The sequence below is a fragment of the Meles meles genome, chromosome 18 (assembly GCF_922984935.1).
Source record: "Meles meles chromosome 18, mMelMel3.1 paternal haplotype, whole genome shotgun sequence".
NCBI classification, from domain to species: Eukaryota; Metazoa; Chordata; class Mammalia; order Carnivora; family Mustelidae; genus Meles; species Meles meles.
In genome coordinates, this window is record NC_060083.1 from 25,800,430 (window position 1) to 25,821,399 (window position 20,970).

Sequence of the window (20,970 nt, forward strand, 5' to 3'; positions counted from 1 at the left end):
TCACGACCCTGAGATCACGACCTGAGCTGAGATCAAGAGTTGGACACTTGGTGTCCCAACAGGAACATCCTATTACCAAAACATGCAAGACATCAAACAGAGGCTAGTCAAATTAAAGAAACTGAAAAACATCTATGAAGAGCTGATTCTTAGACTTTGTTAGCAAGGCAAGCGTTCATTTTCTTCCTTCTGAGAAAACACAGACACTAATCTAAGGGTTGGAAATCCTTTTTTTTTTTTTTTAATTTTATTTATTTACTTGACAGACAGAGATCACAAGTAGGCAGAGAGGCAGGCAGAGAGAGAGGAAAGGAAGCAGGCTCCCTGCTGAGCAGAGAGCCCCATATGGGGCTCAATCCCAGGACCCTGGGATCATGACCGGAGCCCAAGGCAGAGGCTTTAACCCACTGAGCCACCCAGGCGCCCCTGGAAATCCTTTTGTAGGACAAAGTCTAGTCATCCCGCTTTACTAGTTAAATATCTAGGTCACTGTAGCACCCTGGGACATTAAAAAATCCTGAATACAGGCAAGATCTTTTTTCATTCTCATTTCTGAGATCACCGGAACTAAAATTAGCTCTCACGTGGAAATTAGCAATTTATTCCATCAAGTCTTTATTGTTTAACACTTCCAACTTCACAAAATAGCCTATTGTCAACAGACTCATGTCTGATTTCCCCAGAATAACTCCTGCTCTGCTACTGGTGAATACAGTATTACCATTATAGAGTTTGGAAGGGTACATTCTGTGATCCATGGTTAAAATAACAATCATTCTAACACTATAGAGACCACCGAACCTCATGTAACAACAATAAGGGGTAATTATTCCCAACCTAATTTTCCGATGCTGGTTTCTATTAGATCTTCACTGAGGGGTTAAAAATGTACAGGCATAACATATGAAAAAACCTTTCAAGAGCTGGGTCTTTGGTTTAAAAACAAATCAGTTGGGGTGCCTGGGTGGCTCAGTGGGTTAAGCCTCTGCCTTCGGCTCGGGTCATGATCTCAGGGTCCTGGGATCGAGGCCCGTGTCGGGCTCTCTGCTCAGTGGGGAGCCTGCTTCTGCCCTCTCTCTGCCTGCCTCTCTGCCTGCTTGTGATCTCTGTCTGCCAAATAAATAAATAATATCTTTAAAAATATATATATAAACCCAGCTAATTATGAAAAAGGAGTATCAGACAAAAGGGTAGACTTGATCAAAGTGTCATTTGTTTGCTCAACTCTTAAGCAGGGTGTTGTATGGAGAGAGGGGATTCATTTCTGAGTCAGTCATCATAAGGACCAGTTTTAAGGGTGCCACATAGCAGTTCTAGGGGTTTTGATAGAAACCACGAGCAGGGGGAGTGGCAGGCAAAGGGAGAGGGAGAAGCAGACTTCCTGCTGAGCAGGGAGCCCAGTGACCTTGATCCCAGGACCCCAGGATCTTGACCCCAGCCAAAGGCAGACACTTAACCCACTGAGCCACCCAGTCACCCCTTTACATAATTTTCTTAACTTTACTGATACTGAATTTCCTCATCTAAAGAAGAGGGATAAAAGGACATGCTTTGGATTTTTGTCATAAAGGTTAGTGATAATGCATGTAAGGTGACAGCATTATAGACAGTTTGAAAATGATAGGTTGTTATGCCTGATGTAATCGATAAGGTGACTGGGATGAGCCACCCAGGCACCCAGCTGGGTTTATATTTTGACATTCTTTCTCATACATCTCATGGAAATAAATAAAAAGCCATTACAAAAATAAAAAGCCATGCTAAAAATATAAAAATAAATAAAATAATGGGGGTACCTGGGTGGCTCAGTTGGTTAATAAACTGCCTTCGGCTCAGGTCATGATCTCAGAGTCCTGGGATCGAGTCCCACATCAGGCTCCAAGCTCCACGGGGAGTCTGCTTCTCCCTCTGACCTCTCCCCTCTCATGCTCTCTCTCACTCTCTCTCTCTCAAATAAATAAATATTTAAAATAAAATAAAATAAAAATTATCAGTATAGACAATCATCAAGAACTCTTAACTAAGTAATCAAGAAGAGGGAGTCCTTCTAAATATGCTACCCTGCCACCTATTAATAAGCTCATATTGCCTCCATCTTTAAAGAAGAGAAGGCTCTGGATGCCTGGGTGTCAGTTAAGCCTTTGCCTTCAGCACAGGTCACGATTCCAGAAGCCAGCCCCCTCAGTGGGGTGCCTCCTTGTCCACCTCCCTCTGCCCCTCCCCCAACTTGTGCTCACTCTCTCTCAAATAAAATCTTGAAAAAACTATTTTAAAAAAGAGAAACAAATGAGGCTCTCCTCAAGCTTGCCTCATCATCTTCCTATTCTTTCACAGACTAGCCTGTGTTTTTTTGTTTAAGATTTTATTTATTTATTTGACAGAGAGAGATCACAAGCAGGCAGAGAGAGAGAGAAGCAGGCTCCCCGCTGAACACAGAACCCGATTCGGGACTCAATCCCAGGATCCTGGGATCACCACCCCAGCCGAAGGCAGAGGCCTTAACCCACTGAGCCACCCAGGCACCCTAGACTAGCCTGTTTTATCCTGCAAAAATTTAAAGATTGTATTTATTTTTCAGAGAGAGTGTGTGCGCGCCGTGCGCTCGCACGCGCGCGCACATGCACACAAGCAGGGAGAGCAGGAGGCAGAGGGAGAAGCAGGCTCCCCACTGTGCAAGAAGCCTGATGCAGGACTCATCCCAGGACCCTGGGATCATGACCTGAGCTGAAGGCAGAGAGGTAACCAACTGAGTCACCCAGGCATCCCTATCCTGCAAAAAATTTAAAAATTATTTTTTTTTTTAATTTTATTTATTTGACAGAGAGAGATCACAAGTAGGCAGAGAGGCAGGCAGAGAGAGAAGGAAGCAGGCTCCCCGCAGAGCAGAGAGCCCGACACGGGGCCCGATCCCAGGACGCCGAGATCACGACCCGAGCCGAAGGCAGCGGCCCAATCCACTGAGCCACCCAGGTGCCCCTAAAAATTATTTTTGCCTGGGGGTGTCTGGGTGGCTCAGCTGGTTGAGCGTCTGACTTCGGCTTGGGTCATGATCTCGGGGTCCTGGGATGAGTCCAGCATCAGGCTCTCCACTCAGCAGGGACTCTGTTACTCCCTCTGTCCCTCCCCCTCCTTGTATACTCTTTCTCTCTCTCAAATAAAGAAATAAAATCTTAAAAAAAAAAAAAAAACTTTTGCCTATTCCAAAAAGAACATGAATGTGTTTGAACATCACAACTCAAGACTTTTTAGTCCCTTTCTATGGTTTTAGCCTGAAACAAAATTATCACATTTGATCACCTGCAACATCCATTCTACAAGCTCCACAATATTCCATGGAACTGCACTGTTAAGAACCTACACACTGGATACTTACATTACTTCCAATTTTTCTTGTTATAAACAGCTTGAGGATAAACATCCTTAAACAAACATTATCTTCAAAGTTGCAATTTTACCCAGCATTTTCTCTATACCATTTGACTACATTTTTTTTAAAAGATTTTATTTGTTTATTTGACAGACAGAAATCACGAACAGGCAGAGAGGCAGGCAGAGAGAAAGAAGGGGAAGCAAGCTCCCCACTGAGCAGAGAGCCCAACGCGGGGCTCGATCCCAAGACCCTGGCATCATGACCTGAGCCAAAGGCAGAGGCTTTAACCCACTGAGCCACCCAGGCTTCCCACATTTGACTACATTTTGGCCATTAATGGATATTTTCTTCCTTTTTTTAAATGTTTTATTTATTCATTTATTTGAGACAGAGTCAGTGAGTGAGCAAGGGGAGGAAAAGAGGGAGAGAGACAAGCAGATTCCACACTAAGCATGATGCCCAACACAGGGCTGAATCCCATGATCCCGAGATCACGACCTGAGCCGAAATCAAGAGACAGATGCTCAACTGACTGAGCCACCCAAGTGTCCCAATGGGTATTTTAATACTTTATCTTTGGGGGCGCCTGGGTGGCTCAGTGGATTAAGCCGCTGCCTTCGGCTCAGGTCATGATCTCAGGGTCCTGGGATCGAGCCCCGCATCGGGCTCTCTGCTCCGCAGGGAGCCTGCTTCCTCCTCTCTCTCTGCCTGCCTCTCTGCCTACTTGTGACCTCTCTCTCTGTCAAATAAATAAATAAAATTAAAAAAAAAAATACTTTATCTTTGCTAATTAGGTCCACTGTCTTTCCTCTTATGAACTGCCCATTTTTAACCTTTACCTTTGCCTATAAAGGTTTCTTTTTCTTACTGTCTTTTAAGAATTCTTTATATTGAGGGACACCTGGGTGGCTCAGTCGTTTAAGTGTCTGCCTTCAGCTCAGGTCATGATCGCAGGGTCCTGGGATCAAGTCCCACATTGGGCTCCCAGCTGAGGCAGCTTTCCCCTTCCCCTGCTGCTCCACCTGCTTGTGTGCTCACTCACTCTCTCTGACAAATAAATAAACGAAATCTTTAAAGAAAAAAAAGAATTCTTTATACTGAGAAGGCTAATTCTCTGCCATATGCTGTAAATATTTGTAGTGTTCTGTCATGTTTTACTTTTAGTATTCCCTGACATGTAAAATTGTTTACACCTCATGTAGTTGAATCCAGCCATCTTTTCTTTTATGAATTCTACCTTTGGAGTATGTTTAGAAAGTCCATTTCTATACCCAAAGTTAAGATATTCACCTACATTTTTTTCTAGTACTTAAAAAAAAATATTGAAATCATTCAGTTATCAGGAATATATTTTGCATAACATATAGGAAAGGAAATCTAAATGCACCCTCCCCATAGCTGTCCCAACAGCATCTATTAAAAATTACTGGGGCACCTGGGCAGCTCAGTGGGTTAAAGCCTCTGCCTTTGGCTCAGGTCATGATCCCAGGGCCCTGTGATCAAGCCCCACATCGGGCTCTGTGCTCAGCAGGGAGCCTGCTTCTTCCTCTCTCTCTGCCTACTTGTGATCTCTGTCTGTGAAACAAATAAAATATTTTTTTTAAAAATCCATTATTGGGGGCGCCTAGATTGGTGTCAGCTGAGTGTCCAACTCTTGGTTTGGGCTCAGGTTATGATCTTCAGGTCCTGGGGAAAAGCCCCACATTGGGCTCTGCATTGGGCATGGGATTCTCTCTCTCTCTCTCCCCCTTTTCCCCTTCACCCACTAATACATGCTCAGCCCTCTCACTCCAAAAAAAAAAAAAATCTATTACGAAAAAAGAAATTCATTACTATCTGCCTCACCCCATACGAACTGAAATGCTACCCTATTCTACACTATAGACTTACCTGACAGGTTCTAAAGTAAGCACATAAAGTAAAAATCCAGTTATGCTCAAAACTTTTAGATTGGAAAAATCTCTTTAATCATTTATAGCATGGTATGATATTCATATGATGAGAAATACACAGGAGTCAAGACTGATTAAGAAAGAAGATTTGGGGCACCTGGGTGGCTCAGTGGGTTAAAGCCTCTGCCTTTAGCTTGGGTCATGATCCCGGGGTCCTGGGATTGAGCCCCGCATCAGGCTCTCTGCTCAGCGGGGATCCTGCTTCCTCCTCTCCCTCTGCCTGCCTCTCTGCCTACTTATGATCTCTGTCTGTCAAATAAATAAATAAAATCTTGAAAAAAAAAAAAAAGATTCACCCTGTTCACTTTGCACTCCCTGTGGGAGGTACGCTATGGAGTCATTTGACAGGAATCATCCCACCCATTAACGTGCACATGCAGTTGTTCTGCTGTTTAGACACACACTTAGGTGTGTTCTGGAATGCCACACTATTTTGGAATGCCCATTCTTGCTCCAATACTGTACTAATATTTTAATTGCTCGAACCTAAAGATCTGGATGTTAAGTATCTTAAATATCCAGATAGATATTAAAATATATTGTAAAGCTAAAGTTCACACACACCTTGTTTACCACCCATTACTCTTTTATTGCTTTGAGCATCTTTTCTTTGAATTTTGGACACATACCAATTTTCCTCCCCAAAACAGGATTTTGACTGGGGGAAGCAGCAACATTTTAACTATATACATATGTAGTTATATATAACTATATGTGTGTATACATATACATATATACACATGTGTGTACGTGTACATATACATATATGTACACGCATGTATATACGTGTGTGCGCATATGTATACACATGTACATATACATGTATATGAATACATACACAATTTTTAAGACTTTATTTCTTTATTGGAGAGAGAGAGCACACAAGCACGGACAGGGGCAACAGGCAGAGGGAGAAGCAGACTCTCCTGCTGAGCAGGGACCCCAACTCAGGAGTTGATCCCAGGACTATGAGATCATGACCTGAGAGCCAAAGGCAGACACTTAACCAACTGAGCTACCCAGGCACCCCCAGCTCAGTCATTTCTTACTGTTACAACCCTGAGCAAATGATTTTAAAAGAATGTGCATTCATGGGGTGCCAGGCTGGCTCAGTCGGTAGAGCATGCAACTCTTCATCTTGGGGTCATCAGTTTGAGCCCCACATGGGGTGATTACTTAAATAAATCAAACTTTTAAAAAAAGTGGGGCACCTGGGTAGTTCAGTCAGTTAAGTGTTGAACTCCTGATTTCAGCCGAGGTCATGATCTCAGGGTCCTGAGACAAGCCCCACACCCGGCTCCACACTTAGAAGGGAGTCTGCTTGAGATTCTGTACCTTACCCTCTCCCTCTCCCCCTGTTCTTGAGCTGTCTTCAAAATTAATAACTCTTAAAAAAAAGAGAATATGCATTCATGTTTACAGGTTAAATGTTCAAAACGTATCATTGAATCTGGGGCGCCTGCCTGGCTCAGTGGGTTGAGCCTCTGCCTTCGGCTTGGGTCATGATCTCAGGGTCCTGGGATCGAGCCCCGCATCAGGCTCTCTGCTCGGCAGGGAGTCTGCTTCCCCCCTCTCTCTCTCTGCCTGCTTATGATCTCTTCTCTGTCAAATAAATAAATAAAATAAAATCTTTAAAAAAAAACACATATCACTGAATCAAATTTATTGATTATATTATTTAGACCCCTATCAGCAGTACTTTATGTTTTTTTGGGTCAATGACCCTTTTGAAAAGTGAAGTTCTAAATTATAGGTTAGAGCTCTGAACCCTATCTCAAGAAAAAAACATACTTATTTTTTTGTAGGTAAGCTCTACACTCAACATGGGGCTTCATCTCATGACCCTGAGATCAAGAGTCTAAAACTGAGCCAGTCAGACATGGCCCCAACACAAGTATCTTTATCTAATTGTTCCTGAAGCATTCCTGAATCCTTTCAAAGTCCCTAAGGCAATTGCTCTATTTATGTCTACTTGGTTAGAAATATAAGGAAAAACGTCTCCAAGTTATATCAAACACTTACTAAAAAATATTTGTGTTATATTTTCTAAAGTGCTAAAATCATTTTTTAAACTTTCAATGAAAATTGTTTTAAAAAGATTTTATTTATTTATTTGACAGAGAGAGCACAAGCAGGGGGAGTGGCAAGCAGAGAGAAGCAGGCTCCCCACTGAGCAGGGAGCCCCATGCAGGGCTCAATTCCAGGACCCCAGGGTCATGACCTGAGCCGAAGGCAGCTGCTTATTAACCCACTGAGCCACCCTGGTACCCAAAAATTATTGCTTTTATTAATGTAAACTAGTCCTCTTTTTCTAATTTGATAATTTTTTGCCTTCTATTTTACTTTTTCTAATTTGGGGGAACTCTCATTTGCCCAGTATGTTTTTGCCCATCCCTTTATTTTTCATTTATCTGTAATTAAGTAAACTCTTTGTGAGGTGGGTGGGTGGGGGTGGATTAAACAAGTGATGGGCACTTGTGATAAGCAGCAGGCATCTGTAAGTGATGAATCACTAAATTCTACACTAATACTGTATGTTAATTAGAATTTAAATTAAAAACTTGGAGGAAAAAAAAAGTATGCCACTGGTAAATGGCACAGAGTTAGATTTTACAGAATTTTTTTTTTAAGGGTAAATGTCCCAGATTATAATTGCTGGGTCATGTGGTAGATGCAGGGCTGCTTATTTGTTTTTGTGGTTTTTTTTAGATTTTACTTATTTATTTGCCAGAGAGAGAGAGAGACTGAGCACAAGCTGGGGGAGCAGCAGACAGAGGGAGGAGCAGGCTCCGTCCTGAGCAAGGAGTCAGATGCAGAACCCAATCCCAGGACCCTGAGATCACAACCAGAGCCTAAGGCAGACGGCATCCCTACCCCAGGCATCCCTACTCTCAAGAGTTTAACAAATTTACTAAATGTCTATTACTTGCCAGATACCTTTAATCCATTCAGATACACTGTAATAACAGATCTCTTTGGTTTTCTCTGAGCCATATTTTAAAAAATGTTAATCTTAAACCATCTTAAAAACCCTCCTCTGACTCCTCCAGTATCTGAGCAATCAAGTGAACTTGCATGCTATGAGAGGCTCTTTGTGACCTGTTCTTTTCCCTTCAGTCTCATCTTGTTATTTTGAGCCCGCTATCCTATATTCACTTCAGCCCCATCTAGACACAGCTCTCCAAACCTGAAACACACCTTACACAAAAACCTGTTCTCTATACCTGAATTTTTTCCCCCTTCTATTCATTCTTCAGGATTCAGCTCAAAGACCCATGACCTTCACTACCACCACCTCCACATCACTGCTTTGTCCCTCTCTCCCAACTTTATCCCACAGCCTTCTCAGATACTATATGCCGTAAACTGAAAATCTCATCTTCCCCACAAATGAGCTCATTCCTCCTTGTTCCCTAACTCAATAAACTAGGTATTACCACCCATCCTCTCGCTAAATTACAACCACAAGCACCATATCTGGCTCAGATTCCTTAATTTCCACTATGTCCTGCTAATTCTATTCATGAATTTCATTCAAATTCATCAGTGATTTCTTATCCCTCTTGCCTCTACCTAGTTAGGCCACCAGTGTTTAATCTGGATCACTGAAACCATTTCCTACTCACTTCTCTGTACCTCTGATCTTAATTTATCCTGCAACCCATCTTCGTTCATGCTCCAAAAATACTTCTCTTTAAAACACAACTCTGGGGGCGCCTGGGTGGCTCAGTGGGTTAAGCCGCTGCCTTCGGCTCAGGTCGTGATCTCAGGGTCCTGGGATCGAGCCCCACATCGGGCTCTCTGCTCTGCAGGGAGCCTGCTTCCTCCTCTCTGCCTGCCTCTCTGCCTACTTGTGATCTCTCTCTCTGTCAAATAAATAAATAAAATCTTTAAAAAAAAAAAAAAACACACAACTCTGGGGGCGCCTGGGTGGCTCAGTGGATTAAGCCGCTGCCTTCGGCTCAGGTCATGATCTCAGGGTCCTGGGATCAAGCCCCACATCGGGCTCTCTGCTCCGCAGGGAGCCTGCTTCCTCCTCTCTCTCTGCCTGCATCTGCCTACTTGTGATCTCGATCTCTGTCAAATAAATAAATAAAATCTTAAAAAAAAAACAAAAAAACCACAACTCTGAACATGTTATTCCTCTGCCTTTAAACTTTAGTGGATTAGGACAGGGATGGGTAACTCTGAAGATACAAGAACCCTTTATACCATGTCCTTAAAATTAAATTCCAAACTCCTAGGGCACCTGGGTGGCTCAGTCGGTTAAGTGTCCAACTCTTTCTTGATTTCAGCTAAGGTCATGAGAATGAGCTCTGCTCAGCGCTAGGTGTGGAGCCTGCTTAAGTCTCCCTCTCCCTCTGCCCCTTGCCCCCATGTGGGAGCAAGCTCTCTCTCTCAAAAAGAATAAATTCAGGGGCACCTGGGTGGCTCAGTGGGTTAAAGCCTCTGCCTTTGGCTCAGGTCATGATCCCAGGGTTCTGGGATCGAGCCCCGCATCGGGCTCTCTGCTCGGCGGGGCGCCTGCTTCCTCCTCTCTCTCTCTGCCTGCCTCTCTGCCTGCCTGTGATCTCTCTGTCAAATAAATAAACAAAATCTTAAAAAAAAAAAAAAGGAAAGAAAGAAATTCAGGCACCTGGGTGGCTCGGTTGGTTAAGCGTCTGCCTTTGGCTCGGGTCATGATCCCATAGTCACAGGATCGAGCCCCACATGAGAGAGTCTGCTTCTCCCTCTCTCTCTGCTCTTCCCCCAACTCAAGTCTTTCTCGCTTACTCTCTCTCAAATAAACAAAATCTTTAAAAAAAAAAAAAAAGGATAAAAATTAAAAATTCCAAATTCCTAAGTGGACCTTATAAAGTACTACAAGCATAATCCTCACCAACCTCATCTCCTGTCATTTGTCCACAACATCTTAGACATACTGAGCTTTTCCATTTCCTCTACTACTCAGTGTTCTGCACATACTGCCCCCTCTGCCTGTAACACTTCTGATTAACTCCTATTCAATTCTTCAGCACAACCGAGACACCACTTCCGCTTCAAATCTTTCTGTACATTCCAAAGTCACAATGAGGTCTCCCTTCTGTGTGATTCCACAGATTCTGCCACACCAAAAGCTTGACTGCTTATTTATGTGTCCACTTGCCCCACTAATGTGTAAACTCCAAATGTAGCAGTCACTGTGTTTCTTTTTTTTTTTTTTTTTTTTTTTTTTTTTAGATTTTATTTGTCAGAGAGACAGATGGCAGAGTGCAGAGTGGCAGGCAGAGGTAGAGAGAGAAGCAGGCTCCCCAATGAGCAAGGAGCCCGATGCGGGACTCGATCCCAGGACTCTAGGATCATGACCTGAGCCGAAGGCAGCGGCTTAACCCACTGAGCCACTCAGGCGTCCCAGTCACTGTGTTTCTTGTTTATTATGGCTTTCCTAAAACTTTGCACAAAATGGCTAATCAATAGGAATTTGTTAATTAAGTACAATGATAGGTATACAGAGAAAACAAAGAATAACAAAACTGTAGCTGTCCTAACACTACATGGACTAAATAAAACATTCACATATATAATTATGGAACAAAGATTTAAGAACAATGGTAGGGGGGGCGCCTGGATGGCTCAGTGGGTTAAGCCTCTGCCATCAACTTGGATAATGATCTCAGGGTCCTGGGATCGAGCCCTGCGTGGGGCTCTTTGCTCAGCAGGGAGCCTGCTTCTCTCTCTCTCTCTCTCTCTGCCTGCCTCTGCATACTTGTGATCTGTCTGTCAAATAAATAAATAAAATCTTAAAAAAAAAAAAAAAGAACAATGGCAGGGATTTAAACAAAGAGAAATACCAACTCAATCTCTCTAAGGTTTTCACCAAAGTGAGGTGCTGAAAATAATTCTTAAAAGCATGCAAAGAAAATATTATAACTCTTATTTAAAGATGTTTTTTAGTTTGAACTGTTTTCTAATGTGCTTAATATAGGAACACGGTCAGTTGTACAAACACTGATAAGGAACTATTCTCAACTTTTAACTAAGTAGACAAAAAGACTTGGAAACCATAGTCCTAGGGCATTTGATCTTAACCTTTAGTACTGGGGGAGGAAAGGGGCCCAAATTGCTTTCAAAATCTGATGAAAACTAAGGATTATCTCCCAGAAATATGAGTATAAATATGCATATTTTTTAAAGATTTTATTTATTTGACAATGAGAGAGAGCGCATGCATGCACAAGCAGAGGGAGTAGAAGAGGGAGAAGCAGGCTCCCCACTGAGCAGGGAGCCCAATACAGGACTTGATCCCAGGACCCCAGGATCATGACCTGAGCAGAAGGCAGACACTTAACCAACCAAGCTATCCAGGCACCCTCAATACACATTTTTAAACTTTTATATTATTTCTAGGCTATCTTGCTCCTCAGGTTAAATCCTGCCCTAGGACCTCCATTTCTAAAGCCAAAAGGAGACTGCTAGTAGGAAGAGGTCATCAAAATGCCTCAAGTCCTGTGATACTATTATTCCTTACCTTCCCTTTTCTCCACAATCTTGCTCCTCCTGCCCTCATACTTAAATCACAACTTTCCCCAGGAAGGCTTGGAATGTCCAGCCTTTAACTCCCACAGAGTTTAGTAATGCAGTTAAAGATTTCCTTCTCAACAGTATAAGACACGTATCAGTTATTCCCACAACATTATCATGTTTGCCATTTCCCACAGCACACAGTATTTTCTTAATTTTTAAAAATCAACTTTTAAACTAAATTTAACTTTTTTTAAAAAAGGTTTTACTTGGGGCGCCTGGGTGGCTCAGTGATTTAAGCCGCTGCCTTCGGCTCAGGTCATGATCTCAGGGTCCTGGGATCAAGTCCCGCATCGGGCTCTCTGCTCCGCAGGGAGCCTGCTTCCCTCTCACTCTTTCTGCCTGCCTCTCTGCCTACTTGTGATCTCTCTCTGTCAGATAAATAAAATCTTAAAAAAAAAAAAAAAGGTTTTACTTAATTATTTATTTGAAAGAGAGAGAGACAGAAGGAAAGTGTGAGCACGGGAGGAGCAGAGGGAGAGAGACAAGCTAACTCCACACTGAGGACAGAGACTGATGTGGGGCTTGATTTTAAAACACTAAGATTGTAACTTGAGAGAAAATCAAGAGTTGGACACTTAACCAGCTGCCTTCGGCTCAGGTCATGATCCCGGAGTTCTGGGATGGAAAGAACCCACATCGGACTCCTTGCGCAGCAGGGGGAGTCTGCTTTTCCCTCTGCCTCTGCTCCTCCCCACATGCCCCCTCTACCCCCGCCTGGGCTCTCGTTCTCTAATAAAAAAAAAAAATTGTTTTAAATAAATTTATCAACACTGAAATAATCAGTTTTGATGTCTGGTTATTATTTTTCTACATACATTAAAGTAAAAACACACTTAAAATTAGGACTCTACTTTAAATAAAAAATAAATAAAAATTAAAAATAAAGAATCCTTGCTAAAAAATAAGTAAATAAAATAAGAACTCTAGGCCCACATCAGCATCATGTTTTATTTTTTAGATTTATTTATTTAACAGAGAGAGATGGGGGGGGAGAGCAAGGGAGGGAACATAAGCAGGAGGAATGGGAGAGGGAGAAGCAGGCTTCCCACTGAGCAGGGAGCTCAACATGAGGCTCGACACCTAGACCCTGGGATCATGACCTAAGATGAAGGCAGACGCTTAACCAACTGAGCCACCCAAGCGCCCCAGCACCATGTTTTAGAGCACAATCCCAAGGTTTCTGCATTTAACTCTGGGATCCCTACTGGGTAGGCAATAATTTGGACATCAAGGTTTCATAAAGTCAGAAAGAAACTGAAAAGTATTTGGTCCAATCTTCTCATTTTATAATTTAAACAGATGAACCCCAGGAGTGCCTGAGTGGCTCAGTCAGTCAATTATCCAACTCTTAATTTCGGCTCAGGTCACAATCTGAGAGTTGTGAGATCAAGCCCCAAGTAGGGCTCCTAGCAGAGCACGGAGACTGCTTAAGATTCTTTCTCTCCCTCTCCTTTCCCCGGCCTCACACCCCCCCAAAAACAAACAAAAAGGAAACCCAGACAGGTTAAGTGATTTGTCCAAAATTAGATGAGAAATTTCAGGAAATGTCTATGATTAGCATTCAGGTGTATTATCAGTCCAGTATGCTTTCCACTACCCTGTTTCCATTCAGATTATGCTAGAATACAGTAATAAGAATTCTTCATGTTGGAGTGCCTGGACGGCTCAGCAGGTTAAGCCTCTGCCTTCGGCTCAGGTCATGATCCCAAGGTCCTGGGATCGAGCCCCGCATCGGGCTCTCTGCTCAGCAGGAAGCCTGCTTCCCCCCCCTCTCTGCCTCTCTCTCTGCCTGCCTCTCTGCCTACTTGTGATCTCTGTCTGTCAAATAAATAAATACAATCTTTAAAAAAAAAGAATTCTTCATGTAACCTACCTTACTCTTCCATTCAGATTTATCTGAACATGCTGTTTAAAATCTGGGTATTTGGTGGCCAGATACGCAAAGTCAGGAGGTTTGTCCTTGTATCTATTTCTTGCATGCATTGATTTACTCAGAGCCATCTTTAAAAAGAAAAAAAAGGAAAAAAGTCAGCATATTTAGTCAAAAAAATACATTAATGGGGAAAAGTGGTGGTTGCCAAGTCAACAATTATAGCCAACATATTTTTGCCAATCAACTGAGAAAGTAGGTTATATTTTTTAAATGTACACAACAAATAAGCACAAGAAAATATGCTTAACATCACCATGAGTCATTAGGGAAATGCAAATCAAAACCACAGTATCACTTCATACCCAGCAGGATGGTTATTATTAAAAGAGAAAAAAAAGTTAAGAAGTGCCGGTGAGGATGTTAGGAAATCGGAGCATTGCATGTGGGAAAATATACAATGTCTGTGGAAACAGTAAAGCAGTTCTTAAAAAGTTAAACATAGGGGCGCCTGGGTGGCTCAGTGGGTTAAAGCCTCTGCCTTCGGCTCAGGTCATGATCCCGGGATCCTGGGATCGAGCCCCACATCGGGCTCTATGCTCCGCGGGGAGCCTGCTTCCTCCTCTCTCTCTGCCTTGCCTCTCTGCCTAGTTGTGATTTCTCTCTGTCAAATAAATAAAATATTAAAAAAAAAAAAAAGTTAAACATAGAATTAGCATCATAGGATCCAGCAATTCTACTCCTAGGTATATATGCCCAAGAGAACAGAAAGCTGGGATTCAAACAGATACTTGCACATCAATGTTCACAGCAGGATTATTCACAAGAGCCAAAAAGTAGAAACAACCCCAAGTGTCCACAAATGGATAAAGAAAATGTGGTACATACATACATACAATCCAATGTCCTTTAGGCATAAAAAGGATTAAAACTGTGATACACCCTACAACATGAATGAATCTTAAAAACATTATGCTAAGGAATATAAGCCACATTCAAAAGGACAAATGTATTATCCCACTCATAATGAGATACCAAGAATAGGCAAATTCATACAGAGAGTAGAATAGAAGTTACCAGGGTTTGGGGAAGAGGTAGGAATGTTGAGTTATTATTTAATGGGTTTCTGCTTAGGATGATGAAAAACTTCTAGAAATGGAGAGTGGTGCTGGTTATACAACTGTGTGAATGTACATAATGCCAGGAAACAGTACACTTAAAAATGCTTAAAATGGGGGCGCCTGGGTGGCTCAGTGGTTAAAGCCTCTGCCTTCGGCTCAGGTCATGATCTCAGGGTCCTGGGATCGAGCCCCGCATTGGGCTCTCTGCTCGGCGGGGAGCCTGCTTCCTCCTTCTCTCTCTGCCTACTTGTGATCTCTGTCTGTCAAATGGATAAATAAAATCTTAAAAAAAAAAAAACGCTTAAAATGGGGGGGTGCCTGGGTGGCTCAGTGGGTTAAAGCCTCTGCCTTCGGCTCAGGTAATGATCCCAGAGTCCTGGGATCGAGCCCTGCATGGGGCTCTCTGCTCCGCAGGGAGCCTGCTTCCTCCTCTCTCTCTGCCTGCTTCTCTGCCTAGTTGTGCTTTCTCTCTGTCAAATAAATAAAATATTAAAAAAAAAATGCTGAAAATGAGGGCACCTGGGTGGCTCAGTGGGTTAAAGCCTCTGCCTTCAGCTCAAGTCATGATCTCAGGGTCCTGGGATGGAGCCCCGCATCAGGTTTCCTGCTGGGCAGGGAGCATCCTTCCCCCACCCCCGCCCCGCTCTGCCTACTTGTGATCTCTGCCTGTCAAATAAATAAATAAAATCTTTAAAAAATTTTTTTAAATGCTTAAAATGGTAAATTTTATGTTCTGTATATTTTATCACAGTTTGAAAAGTATACACACCATTTTTTTTTAAACCATGGAAACTGCAAACTATTCTTTTGAAAGTACCAAAGGGGCAGAAGGCAGTATAATTTACAGCCAAGAACTAACAGTCAGAGGTTAGTTTTTACAAGGATCTCATATGGACTGAATATTTGGTAACACATCATTAAGTCACTAATGTTTCAAAATGTATCTCCTATTTTATAAATTTCAGTCTTTCATTTGGAGGTAGTTAAAACCAAATGAAAACAAACAATCTGTCTTCTTCCAGATTACAAAAAAAGAAAAAAATTAACATTTATAGCAAGATATGAAACTGAAGAAAAACCATTGACTGTAGTGTTTTGTTTTGTTTCTTTTAAGATTTATCCATTTGCAACAGGAAGAGTGACAGCGTGAGAGAAAGCATGAGCAGGGTAAAGGGCAGAGAGAGAAGCAGGCTCTCCGCTGAGCAGTGAGCCTGATGCAGGGTTCCATCCAGGGACTCCCAAGATCACAACCCAAGCCGAAGGCAGACACCCAACCAACAGAGCCACCCAGGCGCCCTGATGGTCGTGGTTTAGTAAGTTATGCAGTTGGTAATCTTAAAAATTATTTTAGTGCTTATCTCTGGGTAGTAAGTGATTTGTATTTTCTTTGTTATATCATTCTGTATTTCCCACTGTTTTTTATGAGGTGCATTCATTAAAGAGTGTTATGTAAACCAGAATCCTAGGCATCACCTGACAGTTCCATACCCATCTCATAGCCCAAGAAATCAACAGTCATGTGGAATTTACCTGCTAAATACCTCTCAAATCCACGTATTTTTCCCTATCTCCACCAATATCAGCCCAGTAAAAGTCACCTAGATTTAGAACAGCCTCCTACTTGGTCGCCCTGAATCCACTCTTCCTCTCTCAGATTTCCTTTTTCCACCTTGCAGAGATCATCTCCTAAACACAAATCTCACTATGTCTTCCTTCTCCTGTGCCCACTTGCTCAAAACTTTACTTAGGATTAAAAACAAAAACCTTGGGGTGCCTGGGTGGCTCAATGGGTTAAGGCTCTGCCTTCGGCTCAGGTCATGATCCCGGGGTCCTGGGATCGAGCCCTGCATCGACCTCTCTGCACAGGGTGGGGAGCCTGCTTCCCCCTCTCTCTCTCTGCCTGCCTTGCTCCCTACTTGTGATCTCTGCCTGTCAAATAAATAAAAATCTAAAAAAAACCAAAAATTATTTCAACATACATGTAAAGCCCAGCATGATGTGGCCTTACCTATTTTTTCACCATCAGATTGAGTCACACCTCGTGTCGTTCTTTCTGTCCCTCCACTCTGGCAATCAGGTCTTTTTTTTTTTTTTAAGATTTTATTTATTTATTTGCCAGAGAGAGATCACAAGTAGGCAGAGAGGCAGGCAGAGAGAGAGGAGGAAGCAGGCTCCCTGCAGAGCAGAGAGCCCCATGCGGGGCTCGATCCCAGGACCCTGAGATCATGACCCGAGCCGAAGGCAGTGGCCTAATCCACTGAGCCACCCAGGCGCCCCTGGCAATCAGGTCTTTACAGTTTATTTCCTTTGTCTCTAAAGTTCTTCCCTTCTCCTCTTCACCTGATGAATTCCTACTCATCTTTACTCAGTTCGAGCGTCTCTTCTTCAGGAAAGTTTTCCTTCCCTTAATACCCCCTTCACCCGCCTACCATCCTTTCTCCTTGAGAAGGACCACTAGTCCTTCAAATCATACTCTAAGCATCCTTTTCTCAGGTAGGCTTTCTATGACACCACATATCCAATCAGGTGCCCACTCTATATACTTTTAAAGCGTTCTATGCTTTCCCTCAAAGCTCTTTACATTTGTCTGTTCCGACCTCCACCCCATCACCCAGGCTGCAATCACATCCATCTTACTCTTCACTGTATTCCTCCAACAACTGACATACAATAAGTATTTGTTGAGTGAATAATTCAGAATTTAGGGGAATTAATAGTCACCTGGAAGTTTTTCAGCATTCTAAGCTACCACCTTTTGCCCCAGTGTTATCACAGAAACTCACTATGTACAAGTTGCAATTTCCTAACATATCCTTTACAGACTCAAAAAAGAGGGGAGCATAAAATTAGGACAAGAATCAGTCCCCACTAAAAAGATGAAAAAGGTGTGCCTGGCTGGCTCAGTCAATGGCGCATGGAACTCTTGATTTCAGGGTTTTAAGTTTAAGCCTCACACTGGGTAGAGAGATTAAAGAATCTTTAAAAAAGAGGGACGCCTGGGGGCTCAGTTGGTTAAGCCGCTGCCTTTGGCTCAGGTCATGATCCTGGGGTCCTGGGATCGAGTCCCGCATTGGCCTCCTTGCTCGGCAGGGAGCCTGCTTCCTTCTCTCTCTCTGCCTGCTTGTGTGTACTCTCTCTCTGACAAATAAATAAAATCTTTAAAAAAAGAGAGAGAGAGAAGAAAAGAAAGAAAAGTTTATTTTTTTTTAAAGATTTTATTTATTTATTTGACAGACAGAGATCACAAGTAGGCAGAGAGGCAGGCAGAGAGAGGGGGGGAAGCAGGCTTCCTGCTGAGCAGAGAGCCCGATGCGGGGCTCGATCCCAGGACCTTGGGATCATGACCTGAGCCAAAGGCAGAGGCTTTAACCCACTGAGCCACCCAGGCGCCCCAAGAAAAAAAAAGTTTAAAAGGAAAATGTTTTCCTTTCTTGTGATTCTGGCAAGCAACAGAAAAAAGAAAAGTATTCCAACAGTAATTTCAAAAGACACTGATATGTTAGGGCTCTGCAACTATTCTGAAGATTGCATAGTTAACATCAGTGTATACACATGACACTCTGAACATATATGGAACAAATTAAATTACAGATATGGCAGATTTCATTTATATCCTACATTAATCAACCTTTCTGGTCAGAACAGATAAAGAGTCAATAAATCCACTTTTTTGCTAACCTCCTAATGAAGGCCATGGAACCGCAGCTAAATCTATCCTATTTCTCAGAATTTAATCAAGTGTCAAACTCTTACCTGGCATTAACTCTGTCACTCCGCCTTCTCTCTAGTCTAATCTACTTTTCTCTTCCTGGCTCATTCTTATCTAGCCACATTAGTCTCCTTGGATTTTTGGGTTGGTCTGAATGGACTGCTCTTCCCCTAAAAATACATATATAGGTATCCTTGCCTTGTTCAGGCCTTTGATAAAACCTCACCTTCTCACTGCCTTTCCCTTCTCTTTTTTTTTTTTTTTAAGTGGGCTCCACATCTAAGGTGGGGTTTGAACTCTCCATCCCGAGATCAAGAATAGCATGCTATAGGGATCGAACCAGTCAGGTGACCCTGAAACCATTTCTTAGTGTAATGAGTGAACACTTAAATGTGCAGTGAGTGAGTGAACACACTCCTCTCCCTTAATACTTTCCGTCTTCAACACAGAACTTACGCATCTGACATTTCACATACAGCATTTACTTACTCTTTAAAATCTGCCCTGCCAAGACAAACCATAAATGACTCTTAATCTCACAAAACAAACTGGGGGTTGCTGGGGGGAGGTGGGATTGGGAGAGGGGGAGCGGGCTATGGACATTGGGGAGGGGAGGCGAACCATAAGAGACTATGGACTCTGAAAAACAACCTGAGGGTTTTGAAGGGTCAGGGGTGGGAGGTTGGGGGAACAGGTGTTGGGTGATGGGGAGGGCACGTTTTGCATGGAGCACTGGGTGTTGTGCAAAAAGAATGAATACTGTTACGCTGAAAAAAAAAAATAAATATTATTAGTATATTAAAAAAAAAAAAAAAAATCTGCCCTGCCAATAAGCTTCGTGAGGGAAAATATTTTGTCTGTCTTGTTCACTGCTATATCCCAGTGCCTAAATCAGGGTCTGGGAGAGTAAGCACTCATAAGTTATTTGTTGACTGAAAACATGATGGAACTCTTTTCACTGTCCCAAGCCACTGAAATACAGCACTCTCATTTTTTGTAAACAGTCCTCATCTTGGCACTCAAAAAGAATCAGCCCTACTCAGGGCTGGACCTTTTTCTTCTGCTGGGTTACCCGAGTCACTGCAGAAAGCCAAAGCAGTACACCCTTGAAGCTGACGCTTCGACTTTCTTTGATTTTTGCCATCTCCATACTACTGTTTCCTTGGTTTCTCCCACTCTTCAACTACCATTTACCTTAACACTCAAAAGAATCTAAATTCCTCTTCGAATTCTAATTTCCGATTCTAACTTCGAATTTCTTCTCTATCGACCTCTCCCAGTTCAACTCCAGTCTCCGTTTTTTCTCATCGCCTTCCTTCATAAATCCGACTTTTTCCTCTAGTTCAGCTACTGCCATTTCCCCATCTCCTCCACTCCTCCCATACGCTCATTTTATCGACTCAGTCTTCCCGCCTCAGTTTCACATCTCTCTAAACCTCCTCAGCCTCTAGGGTCTTTCGTACTTCAATCCTAGTCTCCATTCTAGGCGCCAACTCCTCCCATTCATCCCACCACCATTAACCTACTCCACGTGCGCAGTCGCGCACACACACCCACCCACCCACCCCAACCTTATTCACTCACTCATGTGGTCTCTCTCCCTAAACCCCCAGTCACCTCAACGGTCCAGAACCCGCTCGCGCAACACGCACGCACATACACAGAAACATAACTACCCACCCATTAGGTATGTCTCCCTAGGCCCCAAACCAGCCACTCACCAGCCCCGAACCCAAGAATAAGGAACTTGGACCATATATAAGTTAAATGACCTCTCAATCCGCCCGAGAGATACTGAATGACTCACATCTGAAATCAAAAGTTTCTTCCAAATGACCGGTCTGGAGTATGCCTCTACAACTTCAGAGTCTTAAACCACCCGCAGAGCGAAGCACACCTAGAAACGCAAATGTTACGCTCCTAGCGCGCCGCCATGTTGGGCAAGCATCCAGCCTCGTGATTGGACGAACCACTCTCGCGCGACCTGTAGCAGAGTCTGAAGAAAGAAAAACCATCGCGATACCTGTAGTTTGCGGCTCCTGACGCAAGGGGCGTGGTAGCAAGTGGAGTCTTTTGCGTGAGGGCTACCTGCATTAGAATCTGTTTGGGAAATTTGGTTTTTTTGTAATGTAGATTTTTAAAAATGGGAAAATGTAGCTTTTTGGGTCCCACTTTAGACTTACTAAATCACACTGCGGTTAGGCGGGACTATGAGGATGGCGGAAGGAGGAGGCGGAGAGCTTTAGGATTTGATGGCTGGCGGGCGGTTAGCATTTATTCTGCAACAAGTCTCTTGCTTCATGTATTGTCTCATTTAATCATTACAGATTTGAGAAGGAATGATCTCATTTACAGCGGGAAAAACTGGGGATCAGAAATATTAA

At 43.0% G+C, this 20,970-nt stretch overlaps 1 protein-coding gene across 1 annotated transcript in view; it reads right to left on the bottom strand.

The window, feature by feature from the left end:
• METTL16 (methyltransferase 16, N6-methyladenosine) overlaps positions 1–20,527 on the bottom strand; it is a 78,569-nt gene extending 58,042 nt beyond the window's left edge. Inside the window, exons 1-2 of the mRNA XM_045985662.1 lie at positions 20,394–20,527; positions 13,760–13,887 (exon numbers count right to left, since the gene is read on the bottom strand). Of these exons, the coding sequence (XP_045841618.1) occupies positions 13,760–13,887 (128 nt within the window). The 5' untranslated portion in view covers positions 20,394–20,527. The remainder of the gene's footprint in view (positions 1–13,759; positions 13,888–20,393) is intronic.
• Between the last annotated feature and the right edge of the window lie 443 nt (positions 20,528–20,970).